Source organism: Martes martes, assembly GCF_963455335.1.
Source record: "Martes martes genome assembly, chromosome: X".
NCBI classification, from domain to species: domain Eukaryota; kingdom Metazoa; phylum Chordata; class Mammalia; order Carnivora; family Mustelidae; genus Martes; species Martes martes.
In genome coordinates this window covers 40,501,809-40,523,658 of record NC_137897.1, presented here as the reverse complement: position 1 = coordinate 40,523,658, position 21,850 = coordinate 40,501,809, and the positions used below count along the sequence as shown (strand labels likewise).

Below are 21,850 nucleotides of genomic sequence, written 5' to 3'. Positions count from 1 at the left end.
ACTTGAAAGTATATAATTTGTCACTCCTCACAACCCCAGTGCAGCTTTTTTTTGCCCATGGATCCTGTCCCTGTGCTCTGATAAAACCACTTTTTTTTTTTTTTTGCACCAAAGGCATCTCAAGAATTCTTTCTTGATCATTCACTCATTTGCTCCGGGATCCCAACATTTCACATCAAGGTCAGTCTTCACTTTTGAGTATGATTAGGTTATCTCCTAGCCTGATAGTGATTGTTTGTTCTTACATTCTTTTTTTTTTTTTTAAAGATTTTATTTATTTATTTGTCAGAGAGAGAGAGAGAGAGCGAGCACAGGCAGGCAGAGTGGCAGACAAAGGAAGAGGGAGAAGCAGGCTCCCTGCCGTGCAAAGATCCAGATATGGGACTCTATCCCGGGACGCCAGGATCATGACTGAGCCAAAGGCAGATGCTTACCAACTGAGCCACCCAGGCGTCCCTGTTCTTACATTCTTTTACAAAATGGCTGGGGGCCTAAAATAGGTTTTCCTATGTCAAGAAAGCTATGTCTGTCTTTCTTTTACTGGGGACCCCAGCTCTTTCTGCTTACAGAGCTGTTGGCAATACTGGATATTGATTGTTCAGATAAATAATTCTCTGGGATAGGTTGGATATTAAAACAGATGCATTCGAGGGGCACCTGGGTGGCCCAGTCAGTTAAGCCACTGCCTTCAGCTCAGGTCATGATCCCAGGGTTCTGGGATCGAGTCCCACATCGGGCTCCTTGCTCAGTGGGGAACCTGCTTCTCTCTCTGCCTCTGCCTGCCACTCTGCCTACTTGTGCTCTCTCTCTCTCTCTTTGACAAATAAATAAATAAAGTCTTAAAAACAAACAAACAAACAAAAAAAACAAAAACAAAAAAACTCCAGATGCATTCGAAAAGGCAAGAAAAGTGATCAGGAATGGATAAATGGATAGAGATGGAGTAAGTGAAAGACAAGCTAATGAATAGGGAGGATAGAAATATAAATGTCAAAGCCCATCTATCAGCAAGCAGCCTGGTAAAGAGGGAGGGAATGCTTAAAAAAATGATGAACGAGAAGATCTCAGATTTAGACAACTTCAGATTTTAAGGGATCACAGTGTGCGGAACAGAGTAGATAAGACACGCACATAGATACACTCCCCTAGACACAGTGAAATGTCAGATTATGAAAGACGACAAGGGAGCCTGATGCCGGGCTTGATCGCAGGACCCTGGGATCATGACCTGAGCAGAAGGCTGACGCTTAACCGACTGAACCACCCAGGCGTCCCTATTTTATTTTCTTTTAAAGATTATTCTTTGTAAGGAATCTCTACACCCAACGTGGGGTTCGAACTTACAGCCCCAAGATCGAGCGTTCCACGTTCCACCGACTGACCCAGCCAGGCACCCCCGAAAAATTGTTTTTAAAACACCTAGAGAGAAATAGCAGTTTCCTTACAAAGGAAAATAATTTAACTGACACCAGATTTCTCAAATACCACACCGGAGGCAAGCCGACAAGGGTGTAATAATTCCAAAGCGTTGAAAGAAAGGAATTTTATATCAGGTGGAATAAAAACAATTTCAGGCATACAGGGTCTCAGAAGGTCTAAGACAGAGAGAAAGCATGAGCAGGAAAGGCAACAAGACAGCAGGGAAATTAATGTGTGGGGAAGGAGAATTTTTGCACACTGCTCAGCAGGAAGTAAGACATAAAGGCTTTTCTTCCACTACCAAAGGTGAGTATTCTCTTGAACTTTTGGATTCATTCTATTGTAATTCTGATGACTGCTTTCCTTTGCATCTTACTGTGGATTTACAGAATATTTAGGCAGCGACAAACTCCCAGAGAAAGGCAGAAATGGCAGTGGAGAGAATGTTTTTTAATTATTTTTACTAACATATAATGTATTATTTGCCCCAGGGGTACAATACCGTGAATCATCAGGCTTACACATTTCACATCATTCATAGCACATACCCTCCCCAATGGAGATCATTTTTTAAAAAGATTTTTATTTATTTATTTGACAGAGAGATCACAAGTAGGCGGGGGGGGGGGGGGAGGGGGGGAGGCAGACTCCCTGCTGAGCAGAGAGCCCGCTGCGGGACTCGATTCCAGGACCCCAGGACTCTGGGATCATGACCTGAGCCGAAGGCAGAGACTTTAACCCACGGAGCCACCCAGGTGCCCCTGGAGATCATTTTTTAAAAAGATGTAGCTATTTTAGAGAGAGCACGCGCGTGCCCACAAATGGGTGGGGGGAGGGGCAGAGGGAGATACTTTTCAATCGGACTCCCCTCCCTGCTGAGTGCGGAGCCTGACTTGGGGCTCCATCCCACAACCCAGGAGACCTTGACCTGAGCCAACAACCAAGAGCCGGTGGCTCAACTAACTGAGGCACTCAGGTGTCCCGGCAGTGGAGATCATTAAAAAATGGTAGTTTCACTATAAAAGAATAACCAAAGAAGAACGCTGTTAGGGTAAATAAACACAAAAGTGAATTTTCCCCTTTGCCCCAAAAGGAAAGAGACTTCCCCTCCTGCAGTTTTCTTCAAGCATTTCCCTCCTGCAGTTTTCTTCAAGCATTTCCTTGAGAAACCTAGGATTTGTGCATATGATGTGGGGCTCGATCCCAGGACCCTGGGATCACAACCTGAGCCAAAGGCAGACACTCAAGGACTGAGCCACCCAGGCGCCCCTAGGTCCAGCTTTTTAAGACCTAAAGAAGCCTGTTGCCAGCCTATAACCCAGGAATGCCTTTCTTAAGAGTGTTGTAGTCATCTCTTTGAAATGTGGATCTCAAGGAAGATAAGCGCAGGGTTTCCCTGTCACCTGGGAGTTTAGCCTAGGCACCTGGCTCCAAGGTAAAAGCACCCGCTTATCATGGAGATAGGAGTTTAATCTTTCCTCCGGATAAAGGCAATTAGCCAGCACAGATGGCTGTTACAACTGGTGAACTTAGGACTTGCCTGGGAGTGCTCAGCTCTGACCCTTGGATGCCGCTGGAAAGCCCGGCAAGTGAGCGGCGTTCCTGGCCTTTTTGGCTCTTCCCATCACTTCTGGAAACTGCATCTGAGAGTGTGTAATCTGGCTTCCTAAACAGCTGGCGAAGGGGTCAAGGGATGCAATCAAGAAATGTGGGGAGTTAATGCCTGTGGGGTACATTTTGACCAATAAAAAAAAACAACAACCAACCTGGGAGTGAGCCAGACAAGTCAATTCTCTCCTCCCTCCCTCTCCTCATGCACTGTTCTGAGCTGAATTTCTCTGTATAATCTGTCTGGAGACGTCCTATATGCCCCACAGTCTGTTTCTTTGGGGATCTGGTCTTGAACAGCGGTCATTCGAACTCGTGAAGCCAATTTTAAGTGTTGATTCTGGAGAACCCAAGTCAGAGTGGAGTAAAACTGTCCCAAGGGGGGAGAAAAGGGCAAATAATAGGACTGGGAATAGATAGAAGTGATGCAGGCTGGCTGGGTCCACGGACCTAGAGGGTGGGTCCCCCGGGAGCAGCCAGGAGGGTCCTTGACTTCACACAGGAATAGAAATGAAGAACTAAAGAGGAAACAAGGGCAGAATTTATTGAACAGTGTAAGTGATGGAGTACAGCAGGCGAAGTGTCTGGGAAACTGGAAAGGAAAGGAGAGAGGGACTTCGTCTTTGCTTGGGGTCTGAAGTTTTTCTTTTTCTTTTTCTTTTTCTTTTTTTAAAGTAAATTCTACCCCCGGTGTGGGGCTCAAACTCACGATCTTGAGACCAAGACTTGTAAGCCACACCAACTGAGCCAGCCAGGCTCCCTTGGGGTCTGAGGTTTTTATTGAGGATGTGGTCTGGTATTCATGTCCTCACCGGCACCCAAGATCTGGTCAAAACAAGGACGAATGCTCCCGTGTCCGCTGTAAGTCACTTAGGCCCTGGAGCCAGGGGTCTTAACATCAAGGTGTCTGGAGTCAGGGGTCTGGAAGACGTACGTGATAACTCGCCCAGTCACTTCTACGATGTTATCTACTGTGCCGGAAGACTCCAAAGAAATCATTAACTCCATGACCTTTACAAGGAGGACACACACTATCTGTTCTATGAGGCGTGTGTAAGGTGGGGGCGTAGGTCCTAGCAAGAATAGAGACCGCAGGGATGCCTGGGTGGCTCAGTCAGTTGGGCTCAGCCTCCCTTCTGCTCAGATCATGATCCCAGAGTCCTGGGATTGAGTCCCGCATCCGGCTCCCTGCTCCTCGGGGAGCCTGCTTCTCCCTCAGCCTGTTGCTTCCCCTGCTTGTGCTCGCTCTCCGTCAAATAAAGAAAATCTTAAAAAAAAAAAAAAAAAGAACAGAGACTGCAATAAAGCAGTCCTTCCTGGGGGTCCCTTCAGTTTCTCTGTCTTAGAAGGAACAGAAGAACTGAAAGAGGACTTCAGCTGCGTCTACTTTGACCTCAAACTTTCCAGTTTTCGTTCTTTCTTTCCAGTTTGTCTCTTGGCTCAGGTGGGAGACTTGAGGGCTAAGCATCCCCAGACACGCACCCTGTCAAGCAAGAAGGACTGCCCTGAGCCAGCAAGACCCTCACGCATGACTGACCTCAAGATGATGATCCGTTTGACTCTAACTGCCTACCTGTGCTTACCCACCCAACTTTACCCCACATTTTCCTTATATAAACCCGGAAGTGTTCCCAGGCACTTTGGAGGCAGTCGTTTGAGACACTAGTCCATGGTCTTCCTGGTGCAATAAATTCCTTTATTTCACCACCACTCAGTTGTCTGCCTTTGGATTTTGTCAGTGGCGAGTGGCCAAACCCGGTCTGTTTGGGGACCCCCCCCCAGAGCCAGGTGCTCTTGCTCCCCTCCACCCTGGCTACAGAACCAGTAGTCAAATGCCTTAAGGGTGATATTTTTGGGGGGAAGAGGTGATTTAGGTGATCTTTACAATGAACGGCTTAGCTCTGTAAGATACAAACCTCCTTCACCTCCAACCAGTCTTCTCTCTGACATCTGCAATACACTGCCCCTTTATAACATTGGGAAAGGAATTTTCTTTTTGAAGAATAAAGCAGATTGAGTCCTGCTCTAGTGTTGGTGCGAGAAGCCTACAGAGAGAGCCTGGGGCAGGAGTGGGTCTCAGATGGCCCCAGCCTGTCATGGGAAGAAGAAGCCCAGGCTGGCCTGTTTGAGGGTTAGACCACGGGAAGCAAAGATGCATGCTAGCGAACGCCCCTCCCAGCTGGCTAGCCGACTGCCACTGATCACGGGCAAGACCAGCAAAAGATCCGCCTGGTCCAACCCCAAGAGCTGACCTGTAAAATCAGGAGCAAATAAAATGTTTGTTGTTATAAGCCAAAAAAACCAAACCAAACCCCCAAAAAATTGCACTCCCAAAGGGGCCTGCACGTAGCCAGGTTACAGAATACAATATGCAATGATTTATTTCTCATTTTTTTTTAGTAGGCTCCTTGCCCAGCATGGGGCTTGAACTCACGACCCTGATATTGAGAGTTGTGTGCTCTACCCACTGAGCCAGACAGGTGCCCCTTATATACAATAGCTGACGGGTTTCCATATACCAAGAAGAACCATTTAGAGAATAAATTGAAGGAAAATCACATTCATGTAGTGATAAAAATACATAAAATATCTAAAAACAGATGACTGGAGGAGGATGGCAGATAGAGCCTGAATGTCTATCTCCCATCCCACCCAACTTTCTAGTGATTTGGGAAGAAAAGTGTTTTTAAGGATAAATTCTTTTTAAAAAATTTTTAAATTATTTTTATTAGATTTTAATCTTTTAAAAAATATTTTATTTACTTATTTGTCAGAGAGAGAGAGACAGCACGAGCAGGGGGGAGCAGCAGGCTCCCTGTTGAGCAGGGGGTCAGATTTGGGACTCCATCCCCAGACTCTGGGATTGTGACCTGAGCCGAAGGCAGACGCTTGACCCACTGAGCCACACAGGTACCCCTGTTTTGTTTTTTTAGATTCCATGTATGAGTGAAATCATATGCTATTTGTGTTTCTCTTACTTCACTTAGCATTATACCCTCAAGGCTATCCAAGTTGTCCTCTACTCTGAGACTTGAAACAGAACCTGAAGCATATTCAAGTTCACCCTCCAGTACACACCTGTCCTCCTTAATGTCTCTGAAGTCGCAGTGAGTTCCAAACCCATTCCTTCCCACACATGCAAGCTGCAGGAACTCTGGCAGTAAGTCTGACATCTGTCTGTGTCTCTGTTTCATCTATAATCTCTCTCTCTCTCTCTATCTAATCTATCATCATCTATAACATCTATAAAACACAAGATGAATATTAATTGCACTTTTGGGGGTTATTACAGAAGGTGGACTGTGAACACCCCATAAACCAGACCTCCCTCATTCCTGTCGATGGTGTTCCTGGACTGGGGTGCAGAGTCTTAGAATTGGGACCTGTCCCATCCAGAGGCGGGACCTCAAGCGACAACATATAATATTCTCAGAGAAGCAGGTAAATAAGGATCCTCTTGCTACACATTCCCCAGGAGCTGACTCTGCTGTAGAAGGCTGTGCCGTGGGGTACATGCTGGTCAGAGAGAGTTCATGTGTGTGTCCACATCTGTCTACACCCCTGGCCGTGCCTTATTCCTCATCATGGCCCACGCCAACTCCCAGATCTAGAGCTCCAAACAACGGTGATTCTTTGCAGCCTTTCTCAGTCTCCCAGGGCAAAGCTCTCTGGGTCCACCAACCCCCAGGGCTTTAGGAGACCCGGTCCCAGGGCTGATGTGAGGAGAGCAAGCCTGCAACCCTGCAGCTGTCACGGGGTGCCCATGGAAGAGGGCAGACTCAGTTCTGACCCAGGAGATGTGGCCTCAGCCTGGAGTCATGATGACCCATCAGAGCCCGAGGAGAGCCTCGATTCCTGTCCTTCTCCTCCATGACCCAGTCATCTGTGGGTTTATGGTTTCTCCCTGCCTTTGATCCGAATCTACTGGGACAAGGGGGTGGGTCTGGAAGTGGAACAGAGGCAGAGGTAGGGGAGATGGAGGCTTCAACAGGAGAGTGGAGACCTGCCAAGCCTGGGTGGTTGCTGGGAGGCTGAGGTGATGGGCGGCATCAACCCTGTTTCCAGCTGGGGCTGGTATTTGATAGTCCTGTGCAAGCCACCTTGGTGACCTTTGTTGACAGCCTTACTGTCTCCCAGCACACACAATGGTTTGTTCCCAAACAGACTCCCCTCTTTCCTTTCCAAGAGTTGACGCTGTGGTCTGCAATGGTGTGAACAGAAGACTATCCCATTCGTGACTCTTCATCCCCACCCCAGCCCCCAAACCTTTCTTTGGTCATGAGACCCTTGAGGGAAAGTTTCATACCTCTGTCCAGTGGATTTTTCCATCTGCTGCTTTCCTGCCTCATGACTAGTGGACACTTCCATTCCTGCCCACCATATGGTCCCCAGTGGGCCACTCCTTCTGTATCCTTCCACATTCCCTAGCAGACGGTTTTAGCTCTGTCTTCTTTCACAGACTTCTATATTTTTAAAGATTTTATTTATTTATTTGACAAGGAGAGAAAGCAGGAGAGCACAAGCAGGGAGAACAGCAGAGGGAGAGGGAGAAGCAGGCTCCCCACTGAGCAGGGAGCCCCTTACAAGACTCAATCTCAGGACCCTGGGCTCATGACCTGAGCCGAAGGCAGATACTTAACCCACTGAGACACCCAGGCGCCCCATCTCACAGACTTCCAAATGGACCATCCCAGCCCCCGACCCTGGAGATCTCACAGACATCAAAGGCCATGGTGTCCAACCAGCACCCGCCCTGGGTCTGGGGTGTACGGTGTCCATCAAAATGAAAACTGAAAAATCCCCCATTAGAATACCAGCTCCACATGGGCTGGGACATTTGCCTGTCTTGTTCCCTGATGTTTTTCCAGCACCTAGAACAGTGCTCGGTACACAGGACGTGCTCAGTAGGTGTTTGTTGAATGAATGAACCCGCTGACACGACAGTTCTGCTTCTGAGACCGTGTGCTAAAGAAACACTCACGCATATGTACAGGGCTCTGTGCCCAAGAACAAGACGAGCAAACAACTGAGTGAAACTTGTAAATTTTTATTAATTATCAACAACTGAGGCAACGCAAATGAAGAAAGGGGGTTTTGCAGCATGGGGCACCTGCTGGACAGCAACAAAATGAGGGGTGCTTGTCCAGGAAGTGCTGGCAGAGGGAAAAAGCAGGTGGGAGATACTTAGAGTGCCACCGCACGTGTGTGTAAATGCAGAGAAAAACACGTGGAACCAAACACCCAGAGCTGCCCTCCAGCAATCACATCGGGGGAGGAGGGTTGTGCTGTTCTGGGCAGAGAATACCCCACGATGCTTTGTTTTCTAAAGTAAGTGCATGGATACACAGAAAGAAATATGCATTGAGTAGATGTCTTATTATTAACAGAGCTCTATTATCTAACAATATCTGGCACATAGTAAGAAAAATCGTGCTTAACTTTTCACTATTGTGAACTCTTTTACTTGCTCTACACCTGATGGCTAGGAGTTCACAGCCGTGCCCATGTTCGTGAAAGGCCACCAGGTTCTGCTCCTTATCATGGGCACTTGTCACATCCCTGAGGTTGAGGCAAGGAAAGAGAAGGAACGTGAGTGGCAGTGAGCTCTGATCGCCTGATAAATCCACACCAAACCCCTCCTCCAGGCCTGCAGGACCCCGAGCACTCAGATTCTGTCCTGTCTCATGGTCTACAAGCACCTCCCACTGCTTCTCCAACAGAACCTTGTGTTCAGGCCACAGTGACTCCTTTACCTGTCCTCGGAGTTTCTAGGCTAGAGGAAGGCATGGCCTACACATCATGGGTTTGGGAGCCCATAGCATTCTAGGTAGGGAGGATCCCTAGATACACAGAGCAGGGAGCACAGAGAGCCTGGGGGAACCTCATCACTTAGCCTCAAAGCGGCAGCTCAAGGGACTAGAAGAAAGGAATGTTCTGGGGAACAGGTGACAAGACGGGGTGCCAATAATGTTAACTAGAAAGTACATTTTGCAGAGGGGTGCGGGTGTGGACTGAAGGGTCACTTACAGACTTAGTCATCTTCCTCGGGATCACTGATCTCTTCATACACTATCAGGGTCTTTCTTTCCCGCAGTCTACAGGCCCAAACACTATTCATCACCTTCCTGGGTCCTAGGGTGGAGAAGAGTTGGTAAATGGGGGGCCGGATGGGCTGGGGAGTGTTAGTCTCTGTTTTCCCAGATAAGGAGATGCCTGCTCCTTCCCGAGGGCACACAGGCATTCGACATAGCCTGTTTTCCCCATGTTCTGGCTCAGAGAGACTGAGATGTTAGACCCGCGCTGATACACACCAAATGCCAGTTGGAATTTTCGCTTCCGGCTCCTCCCATTGTCAGGTGTGGATTGCCACCCTCTTTACTTACCAGAACATTCATTCAGACCTTCTTTCATTCAGCCTATGTTTGTTAAGGGCATATTGTGCGTCAGGCATTGAGCTGAGGGCTGGGGATACAACTGTGAGTGAAATATGTTCCCGGGTTATTACAGATGGAATGACTTGACCGCCTTTCGTGTTGTCAGGCTTTCTAGGTTTAATGCCTTGAACAGTTTGTGAACCACGATTCTTTATTTCCATTTTACAGACAAGGAATCTGGAGTTCAGAGAATTTGGAAGACTTGCCTAGAATCACCCGCTGTTATATCAATGAAAATTCAAACCTGTGACTCTGAAAGTCATGTTCTAACATCTCGGCTGGAGCTGGGTGAGCTCCTCCATCAGGTCTGGCCCCAGGCCCGTCCAGGATCCATCCCCCATGCCTAGACCACATACTTGAACATAGCCAGGAAAGGCAGAGGGGTTGCTCCCACATGGCTACCTCTTACCTGGTATCTTCTTCTTCTTCTTCTTCTTTTTTTAATTGTATTTATTTGTCAGAGAGAGAGAAAGCGAGAGAGCACATGCGCAAGTAGCGGGGGGATCGGCAGGCAGAGGGAGAAGCAGGCTCCCCACTGAGCAAGAAGCCCGATGCAGGACTCAATCCCAGGACTCTGGGATCAGGACCTGAGCGGAAGGCAGATGCTTAACTGACGGAGCCACCGAGGCATCCCTTACCTGGTATGTCCTCACTCTGTTGACCAGAGGTACTCGCTTTTTCTGGGGGGCACAGCTCTTTCTGAGCCTGCTCAGGGCCAGGTGTTATTGGTATTGGTTCCGAATCGCTTTCTTCCTTTATTGGTTTCTTGAGCATCACCTTTTTAACGTGAAGGTCACATACAAAGAGTGTCAATGGCATTTCTCTAGTGGTTTAGAGCTTACGAAGTGTCTTCACATCCATACCTTGATTAATATCCTCAACAACTCTGGGAGATCATTATATAACCTGTACCTAAATTATGAGGAAGGTTAGAACAAAAAGGAATGGCCTAAATGAAGGGTGTTTCCAGGACTAGAACATTCATCTACACCCCCTTGTCAGATATTCTTGCAAACAGCAAAAATGCTCCATGTAAGCGGTATGTGGTAGACAGAAGATTCGGGGAAGAGTAGCATTCTAAGATTCCACGTGGTCTCTGGAAGAAAGGAGGGCCTTCTATAAAATATAAGGGAATCACGCATAAGCTGATAGAGTACTGCTGGGAGAGTAAAGGTAAAAATTCAGAGGGCACGGAACACTGCTGGAAAACGGTAGAAGGGAGAGGAGCACAGGGGCGAGGAAAGGAATGGTGCACAGCAATTAATATAGACAGCGAAGAAAGCCGCACCAAATGCCACCTTCTGTCCTGCCCTGGCAAGAACGGTTAATGGGGAAGTAAGCAAGATGGCTGCTGTACCAGTTCTGTTTGCGTCAGCGTGTGCGTCACTGACCAACAATCTTAAGCTACCTTTCCTTCAGCTCCCTCATTTCTGAAACAGGGAAGAAGAAAAGTAGAAGAAGCGAAGGGAAAGTCCCTTCCAAGCTTGCAAACACTTTTCAATGTGGTGATAATGAAAATGAATACTTTCTCTTCTGATCCTTCTTTGCATTGTCTCCAAGGTCTCTACACTGGCAATCCAACTTTCAGGGGCCTTTTCCCTCTAAAGTAGAGTTTAATCTAAAACTGCGGAATCACGTACTCAAGAAACAGTTTGGGGCACCTCAGAGGGACCCCCTCCCCAGCCCCGGGGCCCTGACGGAGGCTTCAGAGATGCCTCAGATGCAGACAAGTTCCCATAGGAGCTCACAGTAGGGAGGGGCTGACAGCCAAGGTCATTCTCAAGCCAGGAGAGACTGGCCCTACCGCAGAGCAGAGACTGGTATTTCCTCTTTCGAGAGTGGGTGTCTAAACCGAAGCCTTAGCAGCTTCTGTGGGGTAGAACCCTTGGTGTTTGTGTGTGGGGGGGAACCCCTGAACTTAGACACATGAAAGGGCTCATGAGCTGGGATATCATTTGGGGCTTAATTGTCCTGTGATTCGTTAACAGTGTTCAGCAAGAACAATATTGTTCAGCAAGAACAATAAGGGCTTTTAAAAAAAGAAATGTTTCAAATGTACAGATCACTATCATTGCCACGTGGTCTCGGAAAAATTACTTAGAATCTCTATGCTACAATAGCCTCAACTTTATGATTAGTTATTATTGTTAATAATATCTTCGTTATTAGCTGGGAATAATGCTAAGAAAATGTCATCGAGGTTTTTCTGAAGGATTAAAGAAATGAAAGCTGGTGAATTATCTGACATCACTGTGAAAATAAAAGAAGTATTGACTATCACAATCCCTCATTATTAAGCAACTGATGCATCAGGAATTGTCAGGAGAGATCAGGAAAGGGAGGCAGTGACAGTCCGGCTATATTCAGTATCCTCCCACTCTTACCGATGTTCTCATCTGTGGAGGGAGAGAATCTCTGATTCTTTAGGTTTGGGAGATACTCACCTTCATTTTTTCTCTCCCTTGAGCATCAGAAACTTCCTGAGAAGATTCATCTAAAAGAAAGTGATAAATAGGAATTTTTCTTTGGTGGCAAATATTCCCAAACTCCTGAGACTCCTGTGGCATCAGGGGGTTCTGCAGGAACGGGTTATGAGTCCACTTATTGTCAAGGAGTTATTTTGAGACTGGTTTTTGAACCGTCTTTAAATCATGGTTTATACATTTATTTGTGGCACCAATTCATAATTTTCCTTCCGATGATTTCTTTTTTTTAAGATTTTATTTATTTGTCAGAGAAAGAGAGAGAGCATGCAAGCAGGCAGAGGCGGAGAGAAGCAGGCTCCCTGCCGAGCAAGGAGCCTGATACGGGACTCGATCCCAGGACCCTGGGATCGTGACCCGAGTCTAAGGCAGCGGCCTAACTGACTGAGCCACCCAGGTGTCCCCTTCTGATGATTTCTAAACCTTGAACCAAACCCCATCACTGCCTCATCCTGTGCTACTACATATTTCTTACCTTTCCCCCACCCAAAGAATTAAACTGATTGAATTAATTAAATTGATTGCATTGACTTAAAAGGATGTGTGTGGCAGCTAAAATCACTGTCCACTCAGACCAGGTGAATTTTATAGTATGCCAATTATATTTCAACAAAGCTGTTAGGTGTATGAGGAATCGTGGGTGATTTGGCCCAGTGGTTCTGGAATATTTCCAGTATAAAGATACTCCTTCAGGTACACCTGGGTGGCTCAGTCGGTTAAGCGTCATCCTTTGCTCAGGTCATGATCCTGGAGTTCTGGGATCGAGTCCCGCATCAGGCTCCCTGGTCAGCGGGGAGCCTGCTTCTCCCTCTCCTACTCCCCCGTTTGTGTTCCTTTTCTTGCTGTGTGTCTCTCTCTGTCAAATAAATAAAATCTTTAAAAAAAAAGTACTTCTGGGGCACCTGGGTGGCTCAGTGGTTTAAGCCGCTGCCTTCGGCTCAGGTCATGATCTCAGGGTCCTGGGATCGAGTCCCACGTTGGGCTCTCTGCTCGGGAGGGAGCCTGCTTCACTCTCACTCTCTCTGCCTGCCTCTCTGCCTACTTGTGATCTCTCTCTGTCAAATAAATAAATAAAATCTTTAAAAAAAAGAAAAAAGTACTTCTGTAGTGTCAAAAACTGTAGACTCTCAAGCACTGGATTTTCAGCCCTCTCAGCAATTTTGGGTGCTTGCAGAATCTGGCCTGTTTTCCCAGAGAGTCATAGGTCTGTTGGAGACAGTTTGAAAATTCTGACTCTGTCTGCTTACAGCTGTGCTGTCAGAGCAGAAAAGCAAGTGAATACATTTCATTCCCTTTATGGTGAGTACACACACTGATCAAATACACAAAGATTTCTAGAATCTGCTACCCTTTCCACCATATGTTACCTCTGCTCACTGATAAGGAGAAAAGCTAATGTGTGAAGGATCACTTTCTCAAACATCTCCCAAGCTCAACACATAGAATCAGGTTTGATGGGGAACAAGAAGACTATTTGGTTTAGGTAAAACTTGGGGATATAGCTGTATGTCATTTCCTAATGCATTCATCACTCTCTCTTAAGATATTTATCTGATACTTATGCCCTATTATGACATTGACTCTGGAAGTTTTTTGTGGATTTACACTTTTTTAAATTTAAATTTTATTTTAAAAAATATTTTATTTATTTGAGAGCGAGACAGCGCACACGAGTGCACAAGCAACCCCAAGCTGGGGGAGGGAAAGAGATAAGCAGACTCTGAGCTGAGCGTGGAACCCAATGTGGGGCTCTATCCCACGACCTGAGAATTGACCCGAGCTGAAATCAAGAGCTGGATACCCAAGTGACTGAGACACCCAGGCGTCCCTGCACTTTAAAAAAAGCAATCTCTATGCCCAACATGGGGCTTGAACTCATGACTCCAAGATCAAGGGTCTTATGCTCTACCAACAGCTGGCCAGATGCTCCACATGGATCTACACTATAATTAAATTTTTCTTAATTGTCCTGTGATTCATTAACAGTGTTTAACAAGAACCATAACTCCTTTTTAAAAAATGAAATGTTTTGGGGCACCTGGGTGGCTCAGTGGGTTAAAGCCTCTGCCTTTGACTCGGGCCATGATTCCAGAGTTCTGGGATCCAGCCCCACATCAGGCTCTCTGCTCAGCAGGGAGCCTGCTTCCTCCTCTCTCTCTCTCTCTCTCTCTCTCTGCCTACTTGTGATCTGTATCTGTCAAATAAATAAATTAAAAAAATCTTAAAAAAATGAAATGTTTCAAATATAGAGAAACTTAGGGAGAATAATTTTGGAAACATATGCACATCTACCACTGAGTCTTGTCAGAACTTCCCATTATCCCACAACTGCTTCAGACTGTTCTGAGATCTTTATTCAAAATATAACAAAACACTATAAACAAGTCACAGCTGAAGCCATCTGTGCAGTCCTCCCTGATCCCTGACATCCCTCCCTTTGCACTCCTGAATTTGATGGGTTTTATTCTCATTCAGGTTTTATGCACTTACCATTTACTTATTATCCATAAAAATACACACTCTTGCTTTGCATGTTTTAAGATTTTATATGAATGGCCTCTGACTCTGCTCAACCTTCTACATCCAATTTTTCTCACTCAGCCATGATGCTTTTGAGGAAACAAACTCCCGAGAATCCTTCCTAAGCAGCTGGACCCCAAAGCAACTGGGCTACAGGATGCTCTCTCCAAACCTCTCCTTTGACTCACCCTGATTCTTGTCCTGATCATCATCAGAATCATGCTCGTTGGATTTCATGGCTCGTTTTTTAGGACACATGAAGGCTGGGAGAGTGGCCCTGAGACCTAGAAAGAAGCAAAATATTTGTTCCTTAAGAGACAACCTGAGAGGAGGAATGCGGGGTAGAATCCTGGGAGGCAGCAGGGACGGTCAAGCTCATCAGCTGGGGATTCCAAACAAGGGAAGAGAAATGGGCAAGACCTAGGTCTGAGCCTCTTTGTGGCCACTCCAGGTCTTCAGCCCTGCACAGAATATTAAAAAGAGGAGAGTGCCTCAAAGCTGCCCTGGGATTTCTCCCTGCACAAAAGGAAGATCTGGGACACTTAAGCAGCCTAGGAAGAAGGCATGGCATGTAAAGGGACTGAGGGATGGTCATGTGTTCCCAGGTTTTTCTGCATCCAGAGCTTTCTGTTACCTAGACCAGTCATGGTGTCATAGTTTCTCTTCATGTACACGTAGGTGATTTTATCTGAGTATCCAAGCTTTGCCCAGTCTTCCTTAGAGAAGTATTTGGAAATATCCTTGAAGGCCTAGGAAAGAAAAATAAGCACGTCAGAGCAGCAACTCAGCTAAACATGTCTGATCTTCAGCGGGGGTCTCTTCCTCTGCCACAGGACTTCCATTTTGGGATCTGTGAACTAGGGAGAATAATCCCTCCTGGTTAATGTCAAGGCTAACCGAGAGAACATGGGTAACATTCCCTACCCTCTTCCCCAGCTTGTGGTAGATGCGTAATGCTGATGGCATGTTCTTTCACCTTCCAGAATGGCCTGAGAGTCACCAAATGCAGTGCAAGGTCACAGACTGGTTGTCTCCAGAGATGCTAGGTGAGGACAGAGTGAAGGTGGGAAGCTCCAGAGGCTTTGGATCTCCCCCCGGCACTCTGCTCCTTTCCCCTAGTGCCTCTGAACTCACCTCCTCAAAATCTAGTCCCTCTACAGTATCCCCTGGGCCATTCCTCGACCCACTCCAGAACACTTCACCTTGCATTTCTTCTCTGATTTCTGGGTATCCTCCTTGGAGTTCTTTGCAAAGGAGCTGCCTTTATTCATGGCGCCAGGAATAATGTGATCTCCGAAGGATGTAGCCTAATCTCTCCAGCCACAAAGCCAAAGGTCCTGAGGAAGAGAGACAGCATTGAGGGTAGGTTATATTCAGTTAATCACCTGGAATCAAGGTTCTACCTTTCTCCATCCTGGGCTTATCTGTCCCTGAGAAAGGACAAGGAGGGGGTGTCAAACAAACACGGGTCAGGATGCCTGGGTGGCTCAGTCGGTTAAGCGTCTGCTTTTGGCTTGGGTCATGATCCTAGGGTACTGGGATTGAATCCCACATTGGGCTCCTTGTTCGGGAGGGAATCTACTTCTCCCTCTGCCTGCCATTCCCCAGGCTTGCACGCGCGCGTGCTCTCTCTCTCTGACAAATAAATAAATAAAATCTTAAAAAAAAAAAAAAAAAGAAACAGGGAAGCTGGGTAGCTCAGCCGGTTAAGCATCTGCCTTCCTCATGATCCTAGGGTCCTGGGCTCCCTGTTCAGTAGGGAGCCTGCTTCTCCCTCTCCCTCTGCCCCTCCCCCCACTTGGACACTCTCTATCTCTCTTTCTGACAAATAAATAAAATCTTTATTAAAAAAAGAAAATATTTAAATAAAATCTTTAAGAAAAAAAAGGAGTGCCTGGGTGGCTCAGTGGGTTAAGCCTCTGCCTTCAGCTCAGGTCATGATATCAGGGTCCTGAGATAGAGCTTGCATGGGGCTCTCTGCTCTGCAGGGAGCCTGCTTCCCCCTTCTCTCTGCCTGCCTCTCTGCCTACTTGTGATCTCTCTCTCTGTTAAATAAATAAATAAAATCTTAAAAAAAAAGAGAAAATATTTAGTGCTAAGAGAAGTGGAATCTCCAGGACTACAGTGTTAACCTTCACTTAGGCTGAGAATATGGAGAGCTTTATTTTTCTATTTTTTAAAAGATTTTATTTATTTTTGTGAGAGAGACAGAGACAGAGAATGAATGAGCACGAGCGGGGGAAGGGGCAGAGGGAGAAACAGACTCCTCACGGAGCAGGTAGCCCAATGCGGGGCTCTATCCCCGGACCTTGGAATCCCGACCCGAGCCAAAGGCTGATGCTTAACGGGCTGAGCCACCCAGGCGCCCCAGAATGTGGAGAGTTTTAATGTAGTAATCTGGTGTTCCCCAACTGATGGCACTTGGAAACTCTTAGGGAGAGGAAATTTAGGGATCTCTGAGGCCAAGAAAGTTTCTGCTTAATCCTGGAGGAGGCAATAAAGAAGTCACTTAGGCAGTGGCTTTTATCTCCAGTTAAAGAAATCTAGCGGCATCTAGCTGATTTGGGGGTTTCTCGGGCTAAGGGGAGTTTTTTTTCCTTCAGGAAGAACAATTAGAAAGTCTCACAGACCAAAAATAGTTCTGGTTTTATCTTTGCCTGACCGGGATTGCCCCGAAAAGCTTTAAGTCATTTTTCAGTCCTAAGGATCTTGAGGCTATTGCAAGGTACATCAAGAACTAAACTATTTGAGTGATCTACAGAGGTTCCTCACTTTTTTACTAGCCTATCTTCAACCTGTCCAAGATAGTCCAAAGAGAGCGCTTACCTCAGAGTTGAAGCGGTGGCGGCTAAGAATCGCTCCACAAGATGAAGTCCCAGAATTCCACTGCCCAAGAGTAGTCAACCAATCAGAACAGTTAATGAACTTGAACTGGCCAATCAAGGCCTAGGAGAGTAGGCGGGGCAAATGAGTCAGGAACGGGGTCTAAAAAAGTCCAGCTCCAGGGATAGGACCGTCTTTTCGAAGTGGGTTGATTTTCCCGCTTGAAGCGGGATTGCGCTCTGCCAGAATTGGCCACTCCAGCTTCCATAAGCTCACTCCTTGCGCATGCTCAGATGTTCCTTTTTCCTTCAGCGTACATCTCGCTACTCTCTGCTCGGCCTTTATTGTTTCATTTTAATAAATAGTAAGTACGAGGCCACCACCTTGAATCCTTGCTATCAGTTTGCAACTTCCTCAGTTGCAAGTTCCTCAGGGGTTCTTTTCTAGGACCTCTCTAGTGACTTAAGAATTTTAAACTTCTTTTTTAGATTGAATTAGTTTTGTTGATACACACATCGAGTTACTGAGACAATGACTTCATATAGTTGTCCCATTAAAGATAGCACTTGCAGGTATAAAGTTACAGAGATGTCCACAGTCTTCATATGTTCACTTGACAAGATTCAATAGCAGTCATCTGATATTGGGTTTTCTGCTCTAGATGAAGATTAACAAATCATCTGTAATCAAACTGATGTCTTTGATTAGATGACTAACAAAATTTCTAATAATTTAGCTAGAAACTCCATAGCGAAGAGACACACAAATAGGACACATCACAGGAATTATCTGAGATAGGAACTATCTGGTCATTGTTACAGTGATTTCATAAATGCTGTCAGGTAAAATTTGATCCTTGATGAAAGGGGCACTTTAAAGTGGGATGCCCAGAGAAACCTGTATTTTCTTGACAAGTTTCTGTGTTCTCAGAGGTGAGTGTTTCACTCCTATTACTGTTTCCTACTGAATCTTGAGAGATTTGAAAGTTTGGAATGGGAGAGGAAACACCATGTTCATCTTGATATTTCTTATTTTTTTAAAAATGTATTCATTCTTTTGACAAGGAGAGAGAGATCACAAGCAAGAGGAACAACACGCAGAGGGAAAGGGAGAAGCAGGCTTCCTGCTGGGCAGGGAGCCCAAGGTGGGATTTGATTCCAGGACCTTGGGATCACAACATGATCCAAAGGGAGACCCTTAACTAACTGAGCCACCCAGGCGTCCCTTTTTTAAAATTAAAAAAAAAATTTAAAAGATTTTATTCATTCATTTGACAGAGAGAGAGAGAGACTGAGAGAGTGAGCACAAGCACGGGGAGCAGCAGGCAGAGGGAGAGGGTGCAGCTGCCTCCCTGCTGAGCAAGGACATCTTGATACTTCTTAACAAAATTTGTAATGATGTCTCAAATAATAGAATTTAATTTGTTTTTCACAGCATCTGCAGTTATCAGCAAACCTCATGATAGTTCCAAGGTCTTAGGCTTGTTTAGGACAGTCTCTATCTCTTTCAGTCACATTTCCGTAACAGAGGGGATAACGTATTCTGCTTTTTCTTGTTGTAGTCGGAAAACATTTTCTACAGAAGACGTGCTGATAGACCATGGCCTCATGGCAGTTTTTAGCACCTGTAACAGATGGGACAGTAGAAATCATCTTTGGTGTAGGATGAGGCTGCAGAGAGCTCCTCAGCCGTGGTGAGATGGATGGAGGATCAAAGCAATGGTGGTGATGGATGGAGGATCAAAGCAATGGTGGTGGCAGCAGCAGTTTAGCAGCCAAGGTCGCAGTGGCGGCTTGCCTGACTCCCCATGCAAACCCATTGGGGGAGGGGAATCATCTTAAACTTCATTTTTTTCCTCCATTTTTGATACGTGCTTCTAAAAAAAGATTTATTTATTTATTTGACAGAGAGAAACACAGCGAGAGGGAACACATGCAGGGGGCAGTGGGAGAGGGAGAAGCAGGTTTCCTGCCGAGCAGGGAGCCCAATGCGGGGCTCAATCCCAGGACCCTGGGACCATGACCTGAGCTGAAGGCAGACGCTTAACAACTGAGCCACCCAGGTGCCCCTTGATAGGTGCTTTTAAAAAATGCGCTTTTCTTAGAATACTCAATAGCTAGGAACAAGTTTTACCCCTTAAGAGTAATACTTACAATAGTATTAAAAAGTATCCATGTAATTACGGTTTGCTGTGTCCCTCAGGGGATTCAGAAGTTACTTTCTCTAGGCATTCTTTTCTCCCCCTCCCCACCACCAGTGTCTCCAATGGGTCCCCAATATCCCCTGTGCTTTCTAAAAAAAAAAAAAATATATATATATATATATATATATTTTAAGATTTTATTTATTTATTTGACAGAGATAGGCAGAGAGGGAGGCGGGGGGGTGGTGGGCAGGAAAGCAGGATCCCCACTGAGCAGAGAGCCTAATGCAGGGCTTGATCCAAGGACCCTGGGATCATGACCTGAACTGAAGGCAGAGGCTTTAACCCACTGAGCCACCCAGGTGCCCCTCCCCTGTGCTTTCTATCCACAGCCTTGATCTCTCTAAGTTTTTCCTCCCAGAATGACAGAGCTCTCTGAGAACAGGGACGGCAGTGACCCTTGCTGCCAGCACAAAGCCCTTCATGCACATCATCCCATGTAATTTTCAGAATCTCACCTTGAGTTAAGTACTGTTATTATCCTTATTGTGCAGATGTTGAGACTGAGGCTCAGAGAGTTAAGCACCCTGATCGAGGTCACACAATCAGTGGGTAGCAGAGGTAGAATTCACTCCCAAGTTGAACCGAATCCATAGTCTGTGGTTTTAATTACTCTTTCATATTGCCTCAAATATTTGTTGGTTGCTGAATGAATGAATGCATTTTAACACTACAAAGAACCTTCAACAAAATCTACATAAGCTCTTGTAATCACTCAAATTTCCTTTGGCTGCTGTAACAAATTAATTTTTTGCAGCATAAAACAACAGACATTTGGGGTCCCTGGGTGGCTCAGTCGTTAAGCATCTGCCTTCGGTTTACTCATGATCCCAGGATCCTGGGATGGAGCCTTGCATTGGGCTCCCTGCTCAGCAGGAAACCTGCTTCTCCCTCTCCCACTTCCCTTGCATGTGTTCCCTCTCTTGCTGTGTCTCTCTCTGTCAAATAAACAAATAAAAATCTTTTAAAAAACCCAGAAATTTATTTTATCACAGTTCTGGAAACTAGCAGTCTAAAATTAGTTTCTCTGTGCTGGAATCAGGGTGTCAGCAGGGCTGTACTCCTTTCAGAGGCTCTAGGAGAGAATATGCTCCTTGCTCTTCCAGCTTCTGGTAGCTACCAGCATTTCTTGGCGGTGGCCGCATCATTCTAATCTCTGCTTCCATGGTCACACCTCCCTCTTTTCTTCTCTTGGTGTCAAATTTCCCTCTGCTTCCCTCTGATAAGGACGCTCGTGATACATTTAGGATCCACCCAAATAATCCAGGATAAGATCTTTATCTCAAGATATTTAACTTAATCCCATCAGCAAAGTCCTTTTTTTGTTATTATTGTAAGGTAACATACATAAATTCCAGGAAATAGAATATCTTTGGGGGGAGGGATTATTCACCTGTAATCAGGCTCCTGGTCCCCAAGGGTTCATGTCCATCCCACATGAAAAAAACACATGTAGTATGTCACCAAATCCCCAAATTTCTCAATACATTGCACTATGAACTCAAGTCCCAAATCTCATTTAATATTATCAGCTCAAAAATACCAAATCTCGGGCGGCTGGGTGGCTCAGTGGGTTAAGTCTCTGCCTTTGGCTCAGGTCATGATCCCAGGGTCCTGGGATGGAGCCCTGCATCCGGCTCTCTGCTCAGTGGAGAGTCTGCTTGCCCCCTCTTCTCTGCCTTCCTCTCTGCCTACTTGTGATCTCTCTTTCTCTCTGTCAAATAAAAAAAAAATCTCAACACCTAAAATAGGTATGGATTAAACTCTAGGTATGATCCATCCTGGTCAAAATTTCTCTTTGGACATGGACACTAGAAATCAGGTTATCACTCTTAGAGGGAAAGATGGCAGAGTAGAAATATCCTAAGCTCACCTCCTCCTCCCAGAGACACATCAAGGCTGTAACTATCTGGAGCAACTCTTTCTGAGCATAACTTAGAGACAAGCAGAAAGCCCGTCCACACCCAAAGATATGAAGAAAAAGTTACATCAAGAAGGGTAGGAGGGCACCTGGGTGGCTCAGTCATTAAGCATCTGCCTTCGGCTCAGGTCATGATCCTGGAGTCCTGGGATTGAGTCCTGTGTCGGGCTCCCTGTTCGGTGGGAAAACTTCTTCTCCCTCTCCCACTCCCCTTGCTTGTGTTCCCTCTCTCGCGGCATCTCTCTCTGTCAAATAAATAAATAAAATCTTTTAAAAAAAGAGAAAAGAAAGGGCAAGAAATAGGACACCTGGGTAGCTCGGTTGGTTAAGGGTCTGCCTTCAGCTCAGGGTCCTGGGATCAAGTCCCAAATCACTCCTTGCTCAGTCGGGATCCTGCTTCTCCCTCTGCTTGTACTCTCTCTCTTTCTGACAAATAAAT

General features: G+C 46.0%; 1 protein-coding gene and 1 pseudogene across 2 annotated transcripts; both read right to left on the bottom strand.

Annotated features, from left to right (window-relative positions):
* Positions 1–9,058: 9,058 nt before the first annotated feature.
* On the bottom strand, positions 9,059–15,735 carry LOC308337351 (putative protein SSX6; the record flags this gene model as incomplete). Its single annotated transcript, XM_080795497.1, has 6 exons — positions 9,059–9,159; positions 10,100–10,284; positions 10,870–10,891; positions 14,653–14,748; positions 15,099–15,213; positions 15,667–15,735. The coding sequence occupies 6 exons, from the start codon at positions 15,733–15,735 to the stop codon at positions 9,059–9,061; spliced, it is 588 nt and encodes a 195-aa protein (XP_080651623.1).
* Positions 15,736–17,888: 2,153 nt separating this feature from the next.
* On the bottom strand, positions 17,889–21,384 carry LOC308337350 (E3 ubiquitin-protein ligase RNF138-like; annotated as a pseudogene). The gene is made up of 3 exons: positions 21,364–21,384; positions 18,664–18,970; positions 17,889–18,314 (listed from the first exon to the last, which is right to left on the bottom strand). The product of its transcript is annotated as an E3 ubiquitin-protein ligase RNF138-like (transcript).
* Positions 21,385–21,850: the final 466 nt, after the last annotated feature.